The sequence below is a fragment of the Manduca sexta genome, chromosome 17 (assembly GCF_014839805.1).
Source record: "Manduca sexta isolate Smith_Timp_Sample1 chromosome 17, JHU_Msex_v1.0, whole genome shotgun sequence".
Taxonomy (NCBI): domain Eukaryota; kingdom Metazoa; phylum Arthropoda; class Insecta; order Lepidoptera; family Sphingidae; genus Manduca; species Manduca sexta.
In genome coordinates this window covers 15,073,751-15,096,933 of record NC_051131.1, presented here as the reverse complement: position 1 = coordinate 15,096,933, position 23,183 = coordinate 15,073,751, and the positions used below count along the sequence as shown (strand labels likewise).

Below are 23,183 nucleotides of genomic sequence, written 5' to 3'. Positions count from 1 at the left end.
CGTAGCTCGATGCTAGTACTTTTTTTATAACAAACCATCCATTTATAAAAAAAGAACGGAAACTAGCAGCGGGAAACGTGGAAATTTTTACATCCGCTTCCGTTAACAGAATCGGGAATGTTTTATATTTAAAATATTTAATTTTATCAAAGTAATGAATTTTACAACATTCTTTTCTAAATTATACATACATTATAAATACTTTTGGTTATTTTTGCGAACAAAAAACGATGAATTTACTGTATAAAATTATTAACAGTACAACATTTCGATATCATTTTCTATATATGTAAGGGAATTCAGCCCTTATTAGATACAACATAAGCATGAGCATATTCGCAAATATCATAATTGTGTCATAATGTTGTTTGTGTGCATAGCAACAATGTCAAAGATAGAACAGAAAATATTATTCTATTTAAGTGCTCTTTGGACTACAATACTGAAATAAAGTATAGAAATAACATCCATCATATTAGACAAATCAAATTATGGTATACTTATCCACTTGGACTTTGCTGTGTAGTAGAGTTGAAAATAATTATAAACTTAACACTTGACTTTTTTAGCTGAATAATCGGGCGCGAAAGCTTCGTCATTAAAATACTGCATTGTGATTGGACGAAAATTTTGTAAGTACCAACATAACGAATATGTACAACGTTTTGGCAATGTTGTCAGATTTATTACCAGTTGTTCTGGGCAGGTAAATATCGTCGCTTTACTGAATGTATTTTATTTTTCTTTAATGGTTTTCAACACGATAGCGATGTTGTAACAGTTCAAGTGATACATGAAGACATTTTCTACATATCGGATAAGAGAAATGTAAGTAATAAGTTACGATTTAGGTGTTTTATGAACTTTTAGTAGAAGGTTGTGGATACGTAAAAGTAGCTGCACAATTGATAGAGTGCGACAGTCTTCGGAAAGAAAAATGTATTCAACGAATTCCATGCAACCAATTCGGATGTGTTTACATTATTTTAAATGGGGCACCGTAGTATGACAGTGGTTGAAAAGTTTTTCACCACAAGGACGTTGCGCACTAATAGTGCGTTGATGATTTTTCACTTGGCGATATTTTATTTTTAAATGCATTGCAGGTCATCAATTATGGATTGTAAAAGATAACCGAGCGTCTGTAATGTACTCGCTGTCGTTGACTGTGCGGAGAAATGGACGCACAGCAATGCAATTCACTTCAAAACTTTGATGATCCGAAAACGGAAATTTTGAAAAAAAGATTATTAAAATCCGTGAACACGTCGCTCGGCGCCAACCTAACGCACAATAACTCGCATCATAATGTGCTGTTGAATACATTACGCGTGAGTTGAGCTGCATTCGTTGTCACGTACGTCGCGTGTGGTTGCGACTGGTGGTGTAACGCGCCGCTGTGTTTCAGGCGCCAATACCGAGCAGCATGATCGTGTCGTCGGTGCAGGCGCCGCAGAGCTCCATGCCCATCACCCACAACTTAGTCACGCACTCCATCGCGCCAGTCAAGATACACACCAACAACGCGCCGTACGCGCCTCTCCAGTTGTCCACTGTTCATGTTCCTGTACAAATTCCCGGCTCTACATCCAATATTAATGTGCCTGTTCAATTATCGGGCCCCACAAATACAGTCCCTCTCCAAATAGCACCTGTTAGTCTCCCCCTTCAGGTTTCAGGAACTACCAGTGTCCCTGTACAGTTATCAGCTGGTGACACAATAAATGTCCCACTTCAGATTCCCACAGCAAGTCAAAATATACAGCTGACTGGTCCAACATTGCCTTCTATGCCATTGATTCAAAACCATAATCAATCTCTCCACAGTTCAATAATTCATGTACACATGGGTTCTAATCCAAGACCACCTAACCTAGATGGGACTTCGGACCTGACAGTGTCCACTTCATCCCAACTCCAACTATCAGATTCATCTGGTGTTCAAGTTAAAATGAACAATGCACCCACAGTGTCACAAGTTCAAATGGGGCCTAACTCCGTGGTGCAAATTCCTAACTCGTCCAATAATTCAATACAACTGCGAGGGGCTGCAAGAGCGATGCAGCACATGGTGTACATACAGACTCCGAACGGGCTGAAACCGGTGACCAGCACAGATGTCATCAGCCAAGCCAGCAGCAGCGGAAACCCACCACAAATCATAGTAAGAAGGCCTGTGAGTAAATAATAGTGTAACAATCCTAATATTAGTGTGTGATCACTAATATTATTGATTATCAGTTCGTCTGTTGCATGATAACATTAACAAATAACCATAGCTAATGTACAGCTTCTGTCTACAAGGTGGATAAAGTCATTTCCAAAGTATATTGCTATTTGTGAGTAAATGTTTATGAAAAAATAGCAAACTAATTTTGATGTGCAGTTTGAAGTTAAAATGCAAAACATTTCCCTATTACATTCATTAACATTAGCATTTTGTTAAAAAAAAAATAGTGTAGTGTTAAATAATAATTGAAAATATCACTTAATATTTTGAAAAATTTATTACATTATTGCATTAGTTTTGTTAATAAATAGCTCTGGTAATTGATGGTGTGTGTAATTTTAAAATTTCAGAGGTTATATTATTCCAATATCGAGAAATATATTAGTAAGCATATTTATAGTATGGTGTATATGTTACATTGATATTTAAATAATTTTATCTTTTCCTATAAAAATAAAATTATATACACAAATAATTTTTCTAAAACTAAGTATAAATCATACAATTTTTTTATTTTCAACCGACTTCGAAAAAAGTAGGAGGTTTTAATTCATGTTTGTATTTTTTTATTGAAATGCAATTGCAACATATTTTGCCAATATTTTTATCTAAAATCGTATAGGTGATAATGTTTGTTTATCTTTGGTATTACTTGCTTCATATGATATTTTAATCAATTTGCTAATGGTAAATAGGACAAATAAACTTATTAAAAACTTTAAAATGCAATTAAAAAATTTCAATAGCCTAATCACAAAACATTATGCATATAATGAGACCTATAAATATTCAATTTAAATTGGTTGCCGATCTGGTTGTTCATTTAAACTTAATTTGGTTACCCAACATGTAGCTTATTGATTATTTGGAAAATATTAATTAAACTTGAGCGACCATTTTTTTGGTTTAACCTGATGATGACACTCAAATAGTTAATATTTAAAGTAACATATTTTCGTAACATGTACTACACTTATGGCAGTAAAAGTATTAATACTACATTTTGATAAACCCACCATGGATTTTTAAATTATCAATATTTTTGACAAATACATATGCGACACAAAATTAAATTATTATTTGTGATCTTTTTTTATGTTTATGATTTTAACAGTCTGTTTGGTTAAGTAAGGCAGCAGTGAGTTGCACAATATATGTGTTCCATTTAAAAGGTAATATTTTTATATGGAAACAGCATAGTGACTCGGTGATATAGCCATTTTAATTTCTGGGCATTATGATCTATGGACACTTCTCAGGTTGTTAAGCTAGAGTAGCGCTGTTAAATGCTTTGTTTTACAATGTTCTGCTTTTTTATTTTACTGGGTATTGGGCATGACGGCTTCAAAGGGCCAAAGAAATAGATAGTGTCTAAAATTATATGAAACACTTCTCGTTTAGTTTTAAAAAGCAGCATATTATATTTCCTCATGCAGCTGCAATTAGTTTTTCCCACGGTAACTCGAAAACAAGCCATAAATTTTCCTGGAATCTTATTAATCAATACGTATCCTTACAAAAATAGTAGCTTTCGCTAGAAGGAGCGTTCGGAACCTATTTTTTCTGATATTAGTCATTCAAAAATAGTACTTGTTTATATTTTGTATATGTTTATATTTTTATTGGTCTCGCCATCAGACTACGTTTATGCAAAATATCATGTCGATCCTTATTTGCTTTTGCTCTGTTGCTGTGTAGAAGTTGGATAGCGACGATTGTATTTACGTTAATGAATAAGAATATTTCTGCCAAATAATTAACAAAGTTAAACTCATAAATTTTTCCCGTAATATTTTTGGCGCGAAAAATAAAATCACAGCAACATGGAGGAGATACACTTTTGCGGCACTTATCGGCCTTCTGATTCAGTAAGCAAAATATTATGTGTAACTGCATTGACTTTATACAAACCTTTGTCAATGTACCAATTTAAATAACCTTTTAGGCTTCTTCAGTGTATGTGTGATCGTTCGAGGGAGTCGTGTATTTATTTGGATATTCCCTGCTACTTATCAGTCAATTCGCTCGTCTACCGGCATCTATCATGTAAAATGAATTGTATTGACAATTCAATAGCCAACTCAGAAGCCTCCAGACAAATTATACCAGCTTCTTACGAGATGAATATTTGCTGACCCGGAACGCTTTCGATTTTAGAAAGTTCCACTATTACAGGTCCCCTAGTATTTCCATCAGTGCAGTACCATGTATATGCATCTCTACCTAAACAAAAACAAAAGGGGAACCCCTCGTTAACAAATCTCGGTAATTTGTGAGTAGTTCAATTGATATAGCATTTTATATGCATACTTATAATTTTAACACCAATTATAAATTAAGGATGCTTGTTGATTCTATTATTAATATCGGTCAGAACTTATTAATTATTTCGAAATATGATAAGAAAATTACCGAGTTATTTTAGTATACATATAATAACATAAATCGACCCATTAGCAGAAGTACCACAAGTGTAGTAGTAAAATGAACTTTACCACTGCTTGACACCGCTCATTATCGAAGTACCCGGACTCTTACTTTGTACTATCGTGTGAACCCCATTTTTATGTTGGCGAAATGATTAGTTGTGTCAATATGCCTATCTAGGCCCTTGTTTCAACCTGCCCTTATCATGTTATACTTTTTTTACGTAAAAAATGTACGCAGAAACGATTAGGTTTTAGAAATGGCTGCTTCCTGGATGTAAAAATTTAAACCACGCAGGGAAATAAAATTGTGCGTTATTCAAATGATGTATCTGGTAACATTATATTGGGTTTTGGGGTTAAAAGATATTTAATAATAACTAAAAATAACAATTCAAATTACATTATTGTATGCAAATTACAGTTCACGAAAACTATGATAAAATAAAATGATCGTAACATTAATTATAATCGTTGAACTGTTTTGTGGACTTCGTATCGTATTTTTATTCGTCTTGTCTTTTTCCTAAGCAAAGTGTTTTATTAAATAATTTACTTCTTGTTTCAGGTAACTAGCAATTCCAACATACATCTCATATCAAATGTGAATAATAAGCCTACGATAGCTCCTAAAATGCCGAATCCGAACAAATCCTCTATTCTGGCTCCAGTGAACACGAGCCAACCCATCGTTATACAGAAACCAAAGACCAACGACAAAATGATGGTGCCAGTGAGCATAGCACCGGGAACACCGTCCAAACAGGCCATAGCTTACCTAGGCCAAGTCAAAAAACCTACCAAAAGTATGTCAGAAAACCAATCAATACTCATATCAAATAACCAGGCAAACATGAATACAAACAATCAAAAGTTGTTTATAACTCCAATGCCAAAAATTCAGAATACAAAGTTTATTCTACCTGTAACTCTACCGGCCACTATGGCGTCGAAAGGACCAATAATAAATCTGCAAATTGCTAACGGGCAGATACAGAACGATCCTCAAGGGAACATCACGGTGATGCGGGATACGGGACCCATGGATGCCAACGAAATGCCTCCCTTACAGCCATTGGCCAAAATTGTCAATATAAATGGCAAAGATAACACAATACCCCAAAGCCCTAAGAATGAGAAGTCATTTACGATATCTATTCCAGGATCAAGAGCAGAACCGACTGGAGAACAAGGAGAATATACTCTGTCAATACCAGAGACAAACGCTTCTATGAACGATGACATATACACGGTGTCCATAGCTAATGAAGATGGCGGACAAGGCAGAGAGAAGTCCTTTACCTTAGCGATCCCAGAGAAAGGCAAAAGCCTTTTAAACAGAAATATGATTGATAGACATGAAATGGGGACGGTCACTATAGCTGCCCCCGCCATTCTAAGACGTTCTAATTCTGATAACAGTGAGAGAAAAACTGCAAACGCAAATATGAAAAGACGTATATCCCTCTGTGCTGAGAATTTTTCGAATAAGAACTCTAGGATTGGTTTCACACAGCACAGAGTCCCTGAGAAATCTGAAGAGGTAGAGAATAACGATGATCATCGCGTGCCGTCTCTGTTTTGCGACGAAAAACTAGAAAAAGATCTAGATCCCAAAAACCTTGGTGATTCAGACCAAGAAGAATATAAAGTCAAGGTGGAATCTGGTAAGAACGACGGGTACTTCCCTTCTATTGACACTAATAGAATAAAAAAAGAGGAACCTTCGGAAGAAGATCCTCCTGGATTGATATGGAGTAATGGAGTCGCACTGTTGCAAGGCAGCGAACTCCAGTTTCAGACAAATGAGTTCGGGCTCATAGACTTAATTGACAGTGTCGACGAGGCGGAGATGTTGATGACTCAGTCATCTAAGTATCACACTCCTCTGAAGCAACGCATGGTCCGGGGTAGAGATAAGAAACCAACTTCCCCCGAAGATATGTACCGGTGCGACGGATGCGGATGTCACGGAATGGCAGCCGAGTTCATCACGCCGAACTTCTGCAGTCTCACGTGTCAAAACGACGTGGAAAAGGTAATGCAGAAGAAGAGAGATCGGGAACGGACTGAACTGATGAAGAAACGGAATAAGATGAAGAAGTTGCTCATGAGGAAACAGCTGTCTGACTCCGACATCAAGCTCGATAGCAAAGAGGAGAAGTTGTTGAAGCATTTTGATACAATGCCGGTGGAGACGCAGCTAACGGAGACAAGTTTACTCAAAATGAGCGAGGATTTGATAGAGAACGAGAAGTACCCGTGGATGTGTGGGAAGAACGGGTTCTCGTGGATGCGGTACCTCGACATCTGCAAGGCTAAGGACGCGCCGGTGAAGCTATTCAAAAACCCGTTCCCTTACAATAAAAATGGGTTCAAAGTGGGCATGCGGTTGGAAGCCATCGACCCGCAGCACCCGTCCCTGTTCTGTGTGGTTTCCGTGGCGGAGGTTCAGGGATACCGAATGAGGTTACACTTTGACGAGCACCCGGATATTTACGATTTCTGGGTGAACGCGGACTCGATCGACATCTTCCCGCCGGGCTGGTGCGAGAAGAACGGGCGCGCGCTGAAGCCGCCCGCGACCTACTCCGCCACCAACTTCACCTGGCCGCTCTATCTCAAGCAGATCAGGGCCGTCGCCGCGCCCAAACATCTCTTCCCGCATGTCACTACCACTGTAAGCAAATTACAAATCATTTAAAATATTAATTAAATTTGTAAACTGCTAATAGGTTGAATTTTCTCATTCTTTTTGTTTATTAATATTTACAAGCAAGTGAAATATGTGGTCAATATCACCAGTGTTGAAAAATACATTTCTATAGAAATTGTTGGGATGACACACGTTTGCCTTTGGACATGCAGATGTTCGAACTGTCATCATTTAAAACCGCACGAGACTCAACATAGTTATTACCTACTATAATGTCGTGTTATTTGTAATTCAAAGTTCTTTATGCCTGTCCGATTGTTTACGAGCACGCGTATCAGTATTCATATTATTTTTTTTTTCTGTATGGACCGCTGTTATGCCTTCCCCCCATACCTGCTAATAATTTACAAATAAATACTCTCCGGTTTAATAACTGCAGGGAGAAAAGTTACGGAGACAAGGGAAGACGAGGATAAAAGAGATATACTATTAGTCCCATATAAATTATACCTGTGTTGATAGGAAGACATTCCATATTGAATAAATAATTAATTCATACGTTTGGTCGTTTTCTAGATATACACTCATTTTGTCAGAGGAAAAGGGAAGGAAAATGTACTTAAGCTGGTCTCCATTGTTAAGACTATAGACTGCATTGTATACGTAGGCTTGCAGTAAATGCAATTTATGGGCATATATAAACTATGTAGAATATACAAATAAATTAACATGTATTTCCAACAGATGTTCAAGCCGATTTGCTTCCGCATCGGCATGAAGTTAGAAGCAGAAGACAGGAACAACGACTTGGTGTGCGTCGCGACCATCGCGGACACGCTCGACAACAGGATGCTGATCAACTTCGACAGCTGGGACGAGATGTACGACTATTGGGTCGACCCCACGTCGCCGTACATACACCCCGTGGGGTGGGCAGAGGAGCACGGACACTCGTTGACACCGCCTAACTGTGAGTGTGGATTTTCATTGTTGATTGTTTTATTACTGCTTTATAGGATATGTTTTATATCCACCCGGATTGCGATCACTGTATACAAGGTGTTAAAATCTGCCATACTGGCGCAGACTGTGTCGCGTTCCGGGATCACACATTCTGACAGTGCGTATCAAGCGTGTAAGGCACTGCGTCGCGTTTAAGACAATAGATATTGGCATACAGAGTACCTTTGCATGCTAATTTCACGAAGATACCGAAACACGGCCGTGTTACGAGTTTTCACTGACATAGAGAAGAAGCCCCTAGATTCAAATAAATATGCTATTGGCTCAGTCTTGCGCGAAAACCGAACTGTAAGTGTCTCGTTCGCCAGCTACTGCACATGGAAATAGTTAAGTTGTGCATATCGAACTATTAAAAAAATATGAAGAGAAATTATAAGGTTTCAAACACAAACCAAGAAATATACTTATGCAGTCCAAATATTTAAACGTGCTGTAGTCAGACGACCCATGTCTACTCTTGGCACGCAAGCATACCGCCAACTACCCTGAAATATCTTTATCTAATTTATTTTTTTAAATCTGGGCCAACCCGAAAAAAACTTATTCATACTTCCTAATAAACACAAAAAGAATCTCAAAATTTCCTGAAAATATTCATTCTGCCACGTGTTTTTAAGCGAAGTTAACTCGGACAATTTTAATTGAGCTTAATTGAGTCTGCATTCATACTTAGCCTTCAAAAGGTGAGACAAGGGCGCGGTGAAAGTGGTACATTCCGAGGCTGGGAGTTATACAGCCTATTTTTAAAACGCCTCATTTGACGGCGCCCTAGTTTCATAGCAAAACACATTTGTCCCCAAACGGTACGTTTTATTATTCACTTATAAAAACTTTGCGGTGGAGATGCGATGCAGTTATCATCATGAAGCTTATGTGGGTTTTAGAAATGTGGTGGTGGTTTGGACTTTGGTAGATATGAGCGTTTATAGAAGCTATTCGTCGAATAATAGATTTTGAAATAATTATAGCAGTTTGCATGTCTGTGCCGTAGTTGTTCATAATTAATTCAGTCCGTCGAGTGGGTTGAGCCGAGATGTAGTGAATAGACATATTACTTAAATTAATTACTCGATTATATTAATTATACAGAGCGGACGTATGGAACGACATGTCGTGAGCATACGACAAAGTGATCCAGTATCAAGAAATACTGGTGGTAGCTCTCTTATATGTGAGAGTTCGCCTGGGTAGGTACAACCGCAATGTCTATTTCTGCTGTCTAGGAGCTGCGTGTAGTCACTGTTGTGTTCCGGTTTGAAAGCCATTGTAACCAGTGTAACTATTGGACATAATAAAACTAAACATCTCATGTCTCATGCGAGCGTAGTGGAATACCAAACAATACTTTGTAATTCAAGGTGTTTTATGGTCTTTCTATTGTTTATGGGCGATCGTATGGCTCACCATCAGGCGAACGGCAAGCTCGTCTCGTCATTCAAAGTAATAAAAAAAAATAGATATGTAATCATTTAAAATTAATAATTAAGTTTTAACATTATTCGTTGTAATAATTGGCTCTAATTTTTGCGCGACTTGGAAATAGATAAATTTTATAACGCAGTACTTGAATTCTTACTAAAGAGAAATACTATTTTATCAGACTTAACAATTAACAATGCATTGAATACTACGCAACAACGATATAATGTCCCTATTTACCGTGTTTGATTAATATCAAAGTATACGTATACAACTAAACCGATTTATTGTATAATTAAAACAAAGTAAACAGTTCGGAATTCGTTCGACACTAACACTGCAGGATAACAGGCGAGTTATCTGTACTGTAATATAAATGCACTGGCAATTAGTCGGTGTCGTCAGTCGATAGCACGGCGGGTGCGCGCGCGCCGATATGACACACGTCAACGGCGGTACGTGTTTATTTATTGCGCTACGAAGGAGCTAGTGGATCATCTGATGGTGAGAGATTTTGAACGCCCGTATCCCCCCTACGACCCCCACAATTCTTTAGGAATTGTTGATATACTACTACTACTGCCTACTGGTCATAGCGGGGTTTGAATTAGAAAGAAAAAAAAGAAGTTATCTTCCACAAGCGATTTTACCGTGTAGTCACGTTAAGCTGGTTTCAACCAATTTTGGACCTTGCATGTTTATAGAATTATTGATTTTTTGAGTAAATGACTGTGCAATAAATTGCTGTATGAATTTGCTAGTCTAAACTAAGTTTTAGGAAATTAATAGGATTAGGGAAGGATGTGGATTTATTTGGGTTCCCAAATACTTACACGAGACGCAAAGAAACTGACTTGATGTCGGTTTTCTGCAAGACAGTGCCACTGTCGCAGTCGAGCTGGCCTGCTCGTGCTGTACACAAATTCATTATGTGTAATGTAGACAAATATGCACATGGTACCCATCTACCATTCTTGTAAAATTTGTTTTACATATATTTTCGTGTTAATATTCTCTACGGCATTATATTTTAGGAGCAAATGAAACAAGTAGCTAAAACCTAAAACTTGTAGTTACATGAAATTCGATATTTTATGTAAGATTTTGTTTTGTTTTTATCTCTATTTATTTAATAACTCTCGTCTACGAATTTTCAAAATTGGGTTGATGTTTGTGAGCAATGCAATAATGTAGTACGTGGTAATTCGGTCAAGTGTCGCCTGAGGTAGATGCCACCACTTCGATTAATATCACTAAGCAGTGTACAAGGACTATTATATTTCAACTAGACATACTGGAACATTATAACATCTAAAACGAAAGTCATTTTTCTGTAGCTTCTTCTGCACCTGATGGTCACGAGACTGTCCTATCTTCATAGTCGCTATTTGGTTATTCCGTATTCAAATAAATGAAAACTGTATTCATAATTAAATCAGTTAACTTTAATTACATTTTGCACATGTCCTACATTGGCAAGTACCGAGAGTTGCATAGAGGAAGTAAGACACAAAAACTGCATCCGGTGCCAAACATAAAAAAAACATAGGCTGTAATGTGACCAGTGTTAAATTGTATAATTTTATGATTTTCTAATAATCTCCACTACAACTCGACTACCTCGGTGGCGTAGTTGTATTGCACGTCCGGTACAATAGCGCTCTGAGGTCCTGGGTTCGAATCCCGGGTCGGGCAAAGTGATATTTGGGTTTTTCTGCTCGGTATCAGCCCGGAGTCTGGAATTTGTGCCCGATATGGCGATAGGCTCGCCCCCTATCACATCATGGGACGGAACATACTTGGCGAAAAGTGGGTGCCCGTTGCGTCTCTGCATACCCCTTCGGGGATAAAATGCGTGATGTTATGTATGTATGTCCACTACAACACCTGAAGGCCTTGATCGGCAGTGGCACGCATGATGACACCAAGCAGTGAAGCTCGGCCGGTGATGGTAAATGGAGTAGGTTCAGATAGTGTCTAATGACGGTGGGTGTTTATCGCTCGCCAGTCGACATAATTATGTTGGCCGGTTTAAGACCTGATTAACCTGATATGGGGGTTTCACTATTTGTAGGCACTGGTAAGTACTATCGGTCAAACAAATAACACTATCGTCATTACAAATGTCTAACAACGCCCGTAAAACCCAAAATTGAAACTGAAGTTACCTATAAAACGCAACAGCAAACCTGTACTTTATCGAGTTTTCACAAGATACATAGGTTAATGTCCTACAGGAGAATCATAAAATTACGAATCGTTTTGTATGAAGACGCAATAAGAATCTAATTTGAATAACGTTTAAAATGTAACTCTACGTGCCTTTATGGATTGGAGGAAACACAAGCTTTGCGTGTTGTGTATTTTTTCCTGGATGACAAAAAGTAAAACTGTGAGATATGTTATTGCGTTGATATGTTTTTGGGAATGTTATCCTTTTTTTTTATTCTGTAGCACCAGCACCCTATTTAAGAGTATAGCGAATATAAAGAGAGACCTGGGAAATGTTAAAATATAACAAAATATGCAAATATAAAATTATCAGAATCCATTATGAACCAGTATTAAAATTTGTAAGATTCTTTTTAAGTTATTGAATCAAGAACTAATATAAACATTAATAAAAGTTATCTTTGAGTAGTGCTGGTTACTTCAACCAATAAACTTACAAATATATTTTTTTATCCGTGTATGGCAGTGACAATCCATGTCGACTGACGAGAGAGATTAACCATCGACAGTCGACACAATTATGCCGGCCTGTTGGAACTGGATATACATAGCCTGATCCCGGAACCAGACATTAAAAATACTTGTTCCCCCGCAGTTTACAAGGACCCCGACTCGTTCTCGTGGGAGAACTACCTGGCGGAGACGGGCGCGTCGGAGGCGCCGCCGCGCGCCTTCAAGCCGCGCCCGCCGATGGGCTTCAAGCCCGGCATGAAGCTCGAAGTGGTTGACAGGAGGGTGAGTAGCATTTCATATTTTGCAAGGTTATGAAATCCTTATCTCAAAAGGAACCCTTATAGGATCGGGACGTCTTTCGTCTGTCAAGACCATCTCAGGAACTCGTAGAGGTATCGAATTATTTCAAATACTCGGTTTATCCCTTTTAGCTGTAAGAGAATCAAACTTCTAACGCAATGGGATCAAAAGATATGACTGTTTATTTCGCAGCAAATTTTGCGATGGCACAAGGGAATCAAAACCTATAGCGTATTTCTCGTTGATCTAGAATGACGAAATTTGGTAAGAAGCAATGTTACAGTACATATAAAGGAAAAAATCTGTAAACCGTAAATAAATGTACTTTAACGAAAATAGGGAATTTATTATTACAAACTTGTTATTTACGATTGCAGTAACCGTGCCTAGGGATGAAATGGCAGTCAAGTTTATCAAGTGTACATGTTTCAAGGGTACCCTGGGATTAGCTTCGACGTACGATATTTTCAGATGTCACTCTGCATAAATCTATAAGAGAGGAACAGACGATAAAGGTCGACAACGTCTCGACTGCGTACTTAATGATTTCCTTCTTAACCAGGGAAGGGTAATTACTAGATTACCTATCTCAAAAAGTTCGATACCTATCTATGACAATATCGGGGGCAATTAATCACATATCAAAGTGATTTTCAGAAGACCTTTACACAAACCCAGAGATCTAGATACCAATTTCATTTATGTTTTACATTCGAAGTGTTGATTTAGATTAAAGAGGAAGTGTATACATATTCACATTTAGTAATTTTCCAAGAGAGGGAGGACTTTACATTTCATTTGACAATTAATCACCACGCACTGAGTATTACTACAGTTGATGACTTTAATCCACAGGTCCCGTTCCTTATAAGAGTGGCGACGATCACCGAGGTGAAGGGGCACCAGGTGCGCGTGTCATTCGACGGGTGGCCGGACGAGTTGTCGTACTGGCTGGAGGACGACTCGCCCGACCTGCACCCCGTCGGCTGGTGTCTGAAGACCGGTCATCCGCTCGAACCGCCGTTGAGTGAGTATCTTCAAGAATACATTATTTTTCTTCTATCCCGGCTCGAACTAAAATATTCGCTCATACTTTTGCCGCGCAATTGAGCTTTGTAGCATTTCAAGGTTCTTCAAGCGGAGCGTGAATAATCAATAGGGTACCGGACTCATTTTTGTTCCCTACTATTATCAAATATTTACATAATATGAATTATAACACAGAAGGAATTATTAAAATCGGGTAAAAAATCAACAAGTTATAAGTCTTTGAATTTCGGTGGAAGGGGTAATTAATAACATGTGACGTCATCGGGAATTACGACGCGTGCGAAAGAAAGAGATGAAGCGATATCGATATCGCGCCCATTTCTGCACATTACAATATTTTAAATATGAATTACTCGCTCATTTTTTAACCAATTTTTATGCAGTTTTCCCAAGAATGCTTGTTTTTTCGTATTATTAACCATTACATATAGAATAATGTACAAAATCAAGCGTAGGCCGGTCCCCTATTGGGCAGGCCGGCATAATTGTGCCGACCGTTCTAGAATGTATTTATCTCTTGCCGGTGGACATTTTCCTTGATTTCACTGGGTTTTTGCTGTGTCTTAATCTGCATCCGTGGTTGCATCAAAATAAGTTATTTGTAGACATGTCAAACAAACATTTTGAATGGGCAAGTTTTGCGATCGATAGAGAAAAAGTATTGGGAGCGTTTATAGAAATCGGTGGTTAGTGGCCATCATTTTAGGTAGGTCACGTTGTAGGATCAGCTTGTGTGTATCTGGGTTCCGAACAGGTTAGCATCGTGTCGACTGGCGAAGGATATTCGTTTCTCATTAGTCTATACTCTAATTAGATTCTATTCCATTTATCTTTGGGTGCAGTGAAGTATCATTGTGGTGCTCACATAAACAATCTTTCCTGCAAAGTTTTGCAAGCCCTCAAGACATCAATATAAGGTTTCATGAACAACAGTTATAAGTTGTCATTTCTTGATTTTCAATAAAATGTTGTCTTACACAATGACAGTCAACAAGGTATTATGAAAGATTCATTAGACGCAATCGTCGTTCCTATAAATAGACTGACTGATATCGAAGTGTGGCCTACGTGGGTGATTCACAATCGTGAGTTTCCTGTATGCTTATGATTTTTTTATAGAGGACCTTACTGTAATTAGTCATCGGGCTTGTTGCTTAGCATAGTGGATGTTCGTGTTTTTGTAGTATTTTTGAATAATTGAATATCGAGATTGTCAAACCATTTATTTTATGGTAAGAATGACGAATGCTTATACCTTGGCTATGTGACATTGAATAAGAATATAAAATTATAAGTGTTTTGGAAATGTTAAACATAACTGTACGCATTACTTAATGTTGTTAAATAACACCATACCAGGTATCATGTCTGATTTGACACCTAAGAGCAGTATATAACTAAGTATGTAATGTGTGGTAGCGGCGGAGGAGCTGCGCGTGCGCGGCCCGTGCGGCGTGGGCGGGTGTCGCGGGCTGGGCTCGCTGCACGGCGGCGCGCACAAGCAGCACGGCGCGGCGAGCGCGTGCCCGTACCGCGCGCGCGCGCCCCCCGCGCGACCGCCTCGCGCCGCACCACCTCGCCGACCGCGCGCCGCCCCGCGAGCGCAGGTACACACTACTCACTACACACTCACGCGCACAAGCAGCACGGCGCGGCGAGCGCGTGCCGCGCGCGCCCGCGACCGCCTCGCGCCGCACCACCTCGCCGACCGCGCGCCGCCCCGCGAGCGCAGGTACACACTACTCACTACACACTCACGCGCACAAGCAGCACGGCGCGGCGAGCGCGTGCCCGCGCCGCGCGCGCGCACCTCGCCGACCGCGCGCCGCCCCGCGAGCGCAGGTACACACTACCACTACACACTCACGCGCACAAGCAGCACGGCGCGGCGAGCGCGTGCCCGTACCGCGCGCGCGCCCGCGCGACCGCCTCGCGCCGCACCACCTCGCCGACCGCGCGCCGCCCCGCGAGCGCAGGTACACACTACCTCACTACACACTCACGCGCACAAGCAGCACGGCGCGGCGAGCGCGTGCCCGTACCGCGCGCGCACGCCCCGCGACCGCCTCGCGCCGCACCACCTCGCCGACCGCGCGCCGCCCCGCGAGCGCAGGTACACACTACTCACTACACACTCACGCGCACAAGCAGCACGGCGCGGCGAGCGCGTGCCCGTACCGCGAGCTCTAGCGCACCCAGCGCGACGGCCTCGCGCCGCACCACCTCGCCGACCGCGCGCCGCCCCGCGAGCGCAGGTACACACTACTCACTACACACTCACGCGCACAAGCAGCACGGCGCGGCGAGCGCGTGCCCGCCGCGCGCGCGCGCCGCGACCGCCTCGCGCCGCACCACCTCGCCGACCGCGCGCCGCCCCGCGAGCGCAGGTACACACTACTCACTACACACTCACGCGCACAAGCAGCACGGCGCGGCGAGCGCGTGCCCGTACCGCGCGCGCGCGCGCCCCCTGCGACCGCGCGCCGCCCCGCGAGCGCAGGTACACACTACTCACTACACACTCGCGCGCGCAAGCAGCACGGCGCGGCGAGCGCGTGCCCGTACCGCGCGCGCGCACACTGCCTCGCGCCGCACCACGCGCACAACTCACGCGCGCAGCGCACGGCGCGGCGAGCCCGTACCGCGCGCGCGCTCCCCTGCGCGACCGCCTCGCGCCGCACCACCTCGCCGACCGCGCGCCGCCCCGCGAGCGCAGGTACACACTACTCACTACACACTCACGCGCACAAGCAGCACGGCGCGGCGAGCGCGTGCCCGTACCGCGCGCGCACCGCGCGACCGCCTCGCGCCGCACCACCTCGCCGACCGCGCGCCGCCCCGCGAGCGCAGGTACACACTACTCACTACACACTCACGCGCACAAGCAGCACGGCGCGGCGAGCGCGTGCCCGTACCGCGCGCGCGCCCTGCGCGACCGCCTCGCGCCGCACCACCTCGCCGACCGCGCGCCGCCCCGCGAGCGCAGGTACACACTACTCACTACACACTCACGCGCACAAGCAGCACGGCGCGGCGAGCGCGTGCCCGTACCGCGCGCGCGCCCTCTGCGCGACCGCCTCGCGCCGCACCACCTCGCCGACCGCGCGCCGCCCCGCGAGCGCAGGTACACACTACTCACTACACACTCACGCGCACAAGCAGCACGGCGCGGCGAGCGCGTGCCCGTACCGCGCGCGCGCGCGCGACCGCGCGACCGCCTCGCGCCGCACCACCTCGCCGACCGCGCGCCGCCCCGCGAGCGCAGGTACACACTACTCACTACACACTCACGCGCACAAGCAGCACGGCGCGGCGAGCGCGTGCCCGTACCGCGCGCGCCCTGCGCGACCGCCTCGCGCCGCACCACCTCGCCGACCGCGCGCCGCCCCGCGAGCGCAGGTACACACTACTCACTACACACTCACGCGCACAAGCAGCACGGCGCGGCGAGCGCGTGCCCGTACCGCGCGCGCGCGCGCCCCCCGCGCGACCGCCTCGCGCCGCACCACCTCGCCGACCGCGCGCCGCCCCGCGAGCGCAGGTACACACTACTCACTACACACTCACGCGCACAAGCAGCACGGCGCGGCGAGCGCGTGCCCGTACCGCGCGCGCGCCCCCTCGCGACCGCCTCGCGCCGCACCACCTCGCCGACCGCGCGCCGCCCCGCGAGCGCAGGTACACACTACTCACTACACACTCACGCGCACAAGCAGCACGGCGCGGCGAGCGCGTGCCCGTACCGCGCGCGCGCGCTCTGCGCGACCGCCTCGCGCCGCACCACCTCGCCGACCGCGCGCCGCCCCGCGAGCGCAGGTACACACTACTCACTACACACTCACGCGCACAAGCAGCACGGCGCGGCGAGCGCGTGCCCGTACCGCGCGCGCGCCCCCCGCGCGACCGCCTCGCGCCGCACCACCTCGCCGACCGCGCGCCGCCCCGCGAGCGCAGGTACACACTACTCACTACACACTCACGCGCACAAGCAGCACGGCGCGGCGAGCGCGTGCCCGTACCGCGCGCGCGCCCCCCGCGCGACCGCCTCGCGCCGCACCACCTCGCCGACCGCGCGCCGCCCCGCGAGCGCAGGTACACACTACTCACTCACACGGGGGCGCACCACCGTACTGTACTCATAGTACAAAATTCTAAATTAAAAAAAAATAGGTGCTCTAAGATCTAACTGGATATATTACACCTAAGAAAAACTAAAATTACTATGGCAACTAATAAACTAAATATCTCTAATGAATCGAAATTACTTGGATTGCACTGGACATCATATCGTTCAAAAAACATTGCTGCAATTGCAGTATATTCGAATTTTAATCCCAAAATACTGTATGTAATAACATGAAACTCATTTAAAATCTTCCCCAATGAATCTTACTGGATAACCAACCTTGTTACAACGAACGCTTTAAACGTTTTACATCGACAGTATCTTAATCAGGCACTCAATTGTCACCTTGAGGCACTGCCGAGGTAACATACCTTATCAAAATATATTCAAACAAATTTATCATCACTCGACATTGTTTTTTCGAACACGCAGCGATGTAAATCATTGTTTACCTTCAATAATTATAATATTTTGACACTTTTATTGCATGTCTATACCACAACAGGTGTCGAGATAAGTTAATACTTGTACACATAGACATAGGGTTTGAAGTCAGTTATGAGTATTGTCGCAATTGTTTATAAAAAACTTAAGTTTGATTGTATCCACACTCATAAGTCGAAAGTTTCAACATCGACACTCGATACTAATAAATCCATACTTTAATAAAAAAAAAATAACGAATTAGGACGAAAGTCTGTATATTGACTGTACTGATTTTTTTACATTCCAGAGTGTTGAGTAAAGCGCCAAAATCTGTGCACACCAGTACGCCTAATAGTGATGCGCCTGCTAAAGACCGGTAAGTTATAAAATACATATATAAAGCTTTTTGTGATCAATTGTTTATTGTATTGTTAATTATAAAAATGCTATATTGTTTCAGTCCATTGCGAGGGAGGCCGCCGAAACATAAGCGAGTTGAAGAGGTTGTGAAAAATGATCCGGTATGTATTACGTTATATTTGTGTACTATGCATATCAAAACTTCGCGGGACGAAAGTTTTTTTATTACTGTAGACTTAATGATAAATGAGTAGATTCTAAGCATGATGTGTATGCACAGGCGTCGGACGAGGAGTCCGTGTGCAGCAGCGCGGGCGGCAAGCGCTGGCGCGGCTCGCAGGAGCCGCAGCTGCGCACCTACTCGCGCGCCTCCGCCGCCGCCGCCTCCTCCACCGCGCCGCCGCCCACCGTCTCCGACGCGCCCGCGCCCGCACTACGGGCGCATCTCGACGCCATCATAGCGGACCTCGACCTGCCTAAAGATCCCACCACTTGGACCCAGGTAAGTCTGTCTATCTCAAACATTTTAGGGGCATCCAGCTACTGCCATGCCAAGTTACTATCTTAAGTTTATTATAGCTTGTAAATTCCTGGTCAAATAACAATTAAAGAAAAATAATGTAATTTACTCTTCAACATTTTATATTTACACCTAATGGCTATTTCAATTGTAGGAAGAAGTAACCGCTCTGGCGAGTCGCGTGGGAGGTGCGACGACGGGCGCAGCGGCGGCGGCAGCTCGGCTCAGTGGCCGGGAGCTGCTGATGGCGTCGCGGGAGGAGCTTGTGGCGTGCCTGCGCCTGCGGCTCGGGCCTGCCGTGAAGCTGTACGCGGCGGTGCGGCGCCTGCGACACCTGTCGCCGCTGCCTGCACCGCCCGCAGCCTCCTGACGGGCCATAGACGTCATCATGTGAATCAAACCAGAGCCGTTGACTGACAGTGACTTGGTGCTTGAAAAGTAAACAGAGGCTAAATGCGTTTAACGCGATTTTGCGGCACGTGTTTACTCGTATTCGAGTGGTGCGCTTTTAAGGCGACAACACATACACTCACCTACATACCATACGGCAAATTCATGTATTAGGTTGTAATGACGTGGGTGCATTGGGATTATACGAGACGACACGCGCTGCAAATAAGGACACCATATATTGCTCTAAATGAAGGCCTGTGACCATCTGCTGATGTTATTAATATTAAATGAACTATATAGTGTACATAGCGAATGGATAGTAAGGAAGTGTGTATGGTGTTAATTTCCTTCCAAAGAACTTATTTATGAACTCATTTCGTTTTTACATGAAGGATTGTTTTCTTAAATGTTGTAGACAATAAAAAGAACAAAGTGCTCAGTGAATTTTCGTTTCCAATAGACCAGGATTATTTGGTGAATCTTCCAGGATGTTTGTGGTGAAATTGCCAGCGTTCCTTTAGTGAAACTGAAGATTTTTTTGATTACACATTTGTGTTGGACAATTTTATTTAGTTTTTACAAATTTATTTTACTTTGATTACCAACTATTCATAGACTGCTTAAGTTTCTTTTAAAATAATATGAACGAGTCATTGTTATTTAAGTTTATGTTCAAAGATTATTAAGAAGAAATGTTTCTTTGTGTATGCAATTGCTTGAAGGCATTATATTTTTTCATAATAAATGACTACAATATAGTTATAAATATTTTATATTCTGTGTCTTGTCTTACAGTATATTAGACAGAAATGTATTATATAGAAACTTCATTTTACCACTTTGTAAGATAGTAGAATGAAATGCTTTCAAAATCAGATGGTGATTTTTCGAAGAGACCAAAGCATTAATATAAAAATTGTATAGAACATCCTAAAGAAATAACATAAAACCCAAACTTTATTTAAAACAGTGAATAATAAAAATCAGCACTATGTATTTAGAAAAACAAATGAAATAAAAATAATTACCATACAGAACAAAAGTTTCGCTTTATCTATTAAGATCTTTTTCGTGGATTTTAGTATTTTTATGTATAAATTGGGAAGCACAAATGGATTGATTGGAAAACACGCTTTAATTGCCGCGGTTGTGAATTATTGTTGTCCAATTTGTGTTTATTGCGCTAATTCATGTCGTGTGGTGTAATGTCACTGATTTAGATAAATATAAATTTGTATTAACATGTTAACTGTTATGATGAGATACTTTACAGTAATTAATTTTATTTTTTAATAATCTGGTAATCTTCTGTGTATTGGAAAAAAGTCAGAAATTTAAATAATAATATTTTATAAAACTTTTTGGCAATGGAGATGTTTAAAACTTAATTTAGTTACATAAATAATTTGATACAAAGTTTAATTTAGATAAAGATTACAGCATAAAGCTTTAGCCACATGTTACAGAATGATTGGACTGTGGCTACAACTGTGTGCCTTTACAGTTAACATGTTACAAACTACACAAAAATATTATTTTCACATATTCTTTATATGTACAGATAATATATTCATATAATATGTAAATAAAGGCCAATGCCACAACTTAGTACCTATATTTGTACAAATAGTTAAATTTACAGGTGTCCATTTTATTGGCATGGTATATGAGTAAGCAACTGACGTCATAACTGTTTTTGTAACTACCCACATTCAAAATTGGAATAGTTAATGTTTTCCTTATTTTAGCTATGTTTCTGCTTGAAATAGGAAATACTTTTAAATTCATAAATAATAGAGAAGTATAAAGATGCTTTCTCTATGTTTGTTACATTTACAATTCCACTGCTGCTATCTATTTCTCTCAGATGGAATATATTCATGGATATTGGGTAGGTATAAAGTAGCTGGTTAGTTTTGTGCCAATGTTTCGACATATTTTTACTAGTATGCCTGCCATAACAATATTTTCCTAATTTCAATGGACACCCTGTTAATATTTAGTGCAATGTAGTTTTGAGGGATTTTGCAAGTCACTTTTTGAATACATCCTCAGATGACTGTTATTTTTTTAAAAGTATAGATGAATGTTAAGGTAGAATAGGTTTGGATAAGTGGCTTCCTATATTTGTATAATTTATGGTTTTTAAAGACTTAGCGTTTCTAACGCTGCAACTACACTGTCGTGCATTATATTTGACAAATATTGCCATAAAAGAAACTGTTCTTAAGACTTTGCTTATGAAATTGCATATCAGTGAATAATTATCTGAAGTCAAGTCTAGGAACAATTGTGGATCCTGCTGAAAGGAAAATATCGATAGTGTAGTTGTTTCGGTGTGCGACATTCGTCGGCAAATGTTTATTTTTAATTAATTTATATTAAAATATATGAACATGTGGTGCACTTTACACATCGGGCAACGTATTCGAAATTAATATTTATTTAAAGGGGAATTTCATAGGGCTCGGCCTCCGAAAGGCCTAAGATCATACAAGTAATGAATACTTAGATAGATTGATTTCTTCAAAATCTTCGACAAACCGATTTACTGTATTTTGCATCTATTGCTTTATGATTTATTAACTCAAAAGGCCAGAATATGATATTTCAGATCCAAGTATAGAGAATGTATAATGTCTTAACAAAATACTTCAAAATTGGGATTTTTTCAACATCAGAACAGTCTGTGTAACATCTAGTGATATATGCGGTATTACATTTGGTTATGAAGCACTGATTTGTATATTTGTGCCGCCAAATAACAGTATAGACGCCAGTGCAATAAATGGGCGTGAGGGAGATCTATAATAAATCTGGGTGACGAGAATGAAATGGTGCCTTGTAGTAACAGTCAAGCTTATCTCATTTATTAAAAAAACTAGATGCCTGGTATTTGTTATATTTTGTTAAGATGTTGTATGAACATTTAATTATTTTCTTACATTGTAAATAAAGGTGTATATGTAGGCTGTCTATATATTTTTACAGCGAACCCCTGTACAGTACATGCTATATGGAGTAAGTTTTTACATGATGCTAGCTATGAAATGTGCCATTGTGTCGGCACAAATACTGTTGTTCGGTAATTTAATAAAAATTTATCTAAAAATATTGTTTATTATTGTCAAAGTATGTCTACATTTATTGCTGGTGGTAGCAGGAGACAGAACGGAGGCTTCAGCTGCAGTGGTTTTGGGTGTTAATCAATTATCACCATTTTCAATAAACGATCCTAATCCCTTTTTCGATCTATCTTAAAATGGACCAATCGGAACAAATGTTTGTTTGACATGCTTATAAGTAAAGTATCTTGATTAGTTCATTCTCGGAATCGGATTGAAGATTGCGATCGGGTTCATTTATTGATAACGGCGGTTACATAGCTGTATTAAATTTTTTTATTTGGCAACAAAAACTTCTTAGCTAAGGTGTCTTAGTCACAACATTAATCCATTGGCACATTTGTGTATAAAAACCTAAATATTTAAAATTTAATATTCAAATAAGAATTCACAATCAACGGAATTAGTTTTTCTTAAAAGATCAAAGTGATCTAAGATAAAGTT

At 41.8% G+C, this 23,183-nt stretch overlaps 1 protein-coding gene across 1 annotated transcript; it reads left to right on the top strand.

Annotated features, from left to right (window-relative positions):
• The first annotated feature begins 662 nt into the window (after positions 1 to 662).
• Positions 663 to 22,726, top strand: LOC115450661. Its single transcript, XM_037439600.1, has 12 exons — positions 663 to 828; positions 1,107 to 1,331; positions 1,409 to 2,176; positions 5,225 to 7,336; positions 8,057 to 8,282; positions 12,582 to 12,721; positions 13,595 to 13,766; positions 15,209 to 15,332; positions 18,658 to 18,717; positions 18,802 to 18,862; positions 18,982 to 19,203; positions 19,376 to 22,726. The coding sequence occupies exons 2-12, from the start codon at positions 1,179 to 1,181 to the stop codon at positions 19,589 to 19,591; spliced, it is 4,254 nt and encodes a 1,417-aa protein (XP_037295497.1). The 5' UTR covers positions 663 to 828; positions 1,107 to 1,178; the 3' UTR covers positions 19,592 to 22,726.
• The last annotated feature ends 457 nt before the right edge of the window (positions 22,727 to 23,183 follow it).

What these genes read in the sequence shown, in the direction of transcription:
- LOC115450661 (XM_037439600.1), top strand. Translation starts at nt 1,179, where the DNA reads ATGGACGCACAGCAATGCAATTCACTTCAAAACTTTGATGATCCGAAA. An exon ending in TCGAAGTGGTTGACAGGAGG is followed by an intron (nt 12,722 to 13,594) that starts GTGAGTAGCATT and finishes TTTAATCCACAG; the next exon opens with GTCCCGTTCCTTATAAGAGT. An exon ending in AGGTTGTGAAAAATGATCCG is followed by an intron (nt 18,863 to 18,981) that starts GTATGTATTACG and finishes GTGTATGCACAG; the next exon opens with GCGTCGGACGAGGAGTCCGT.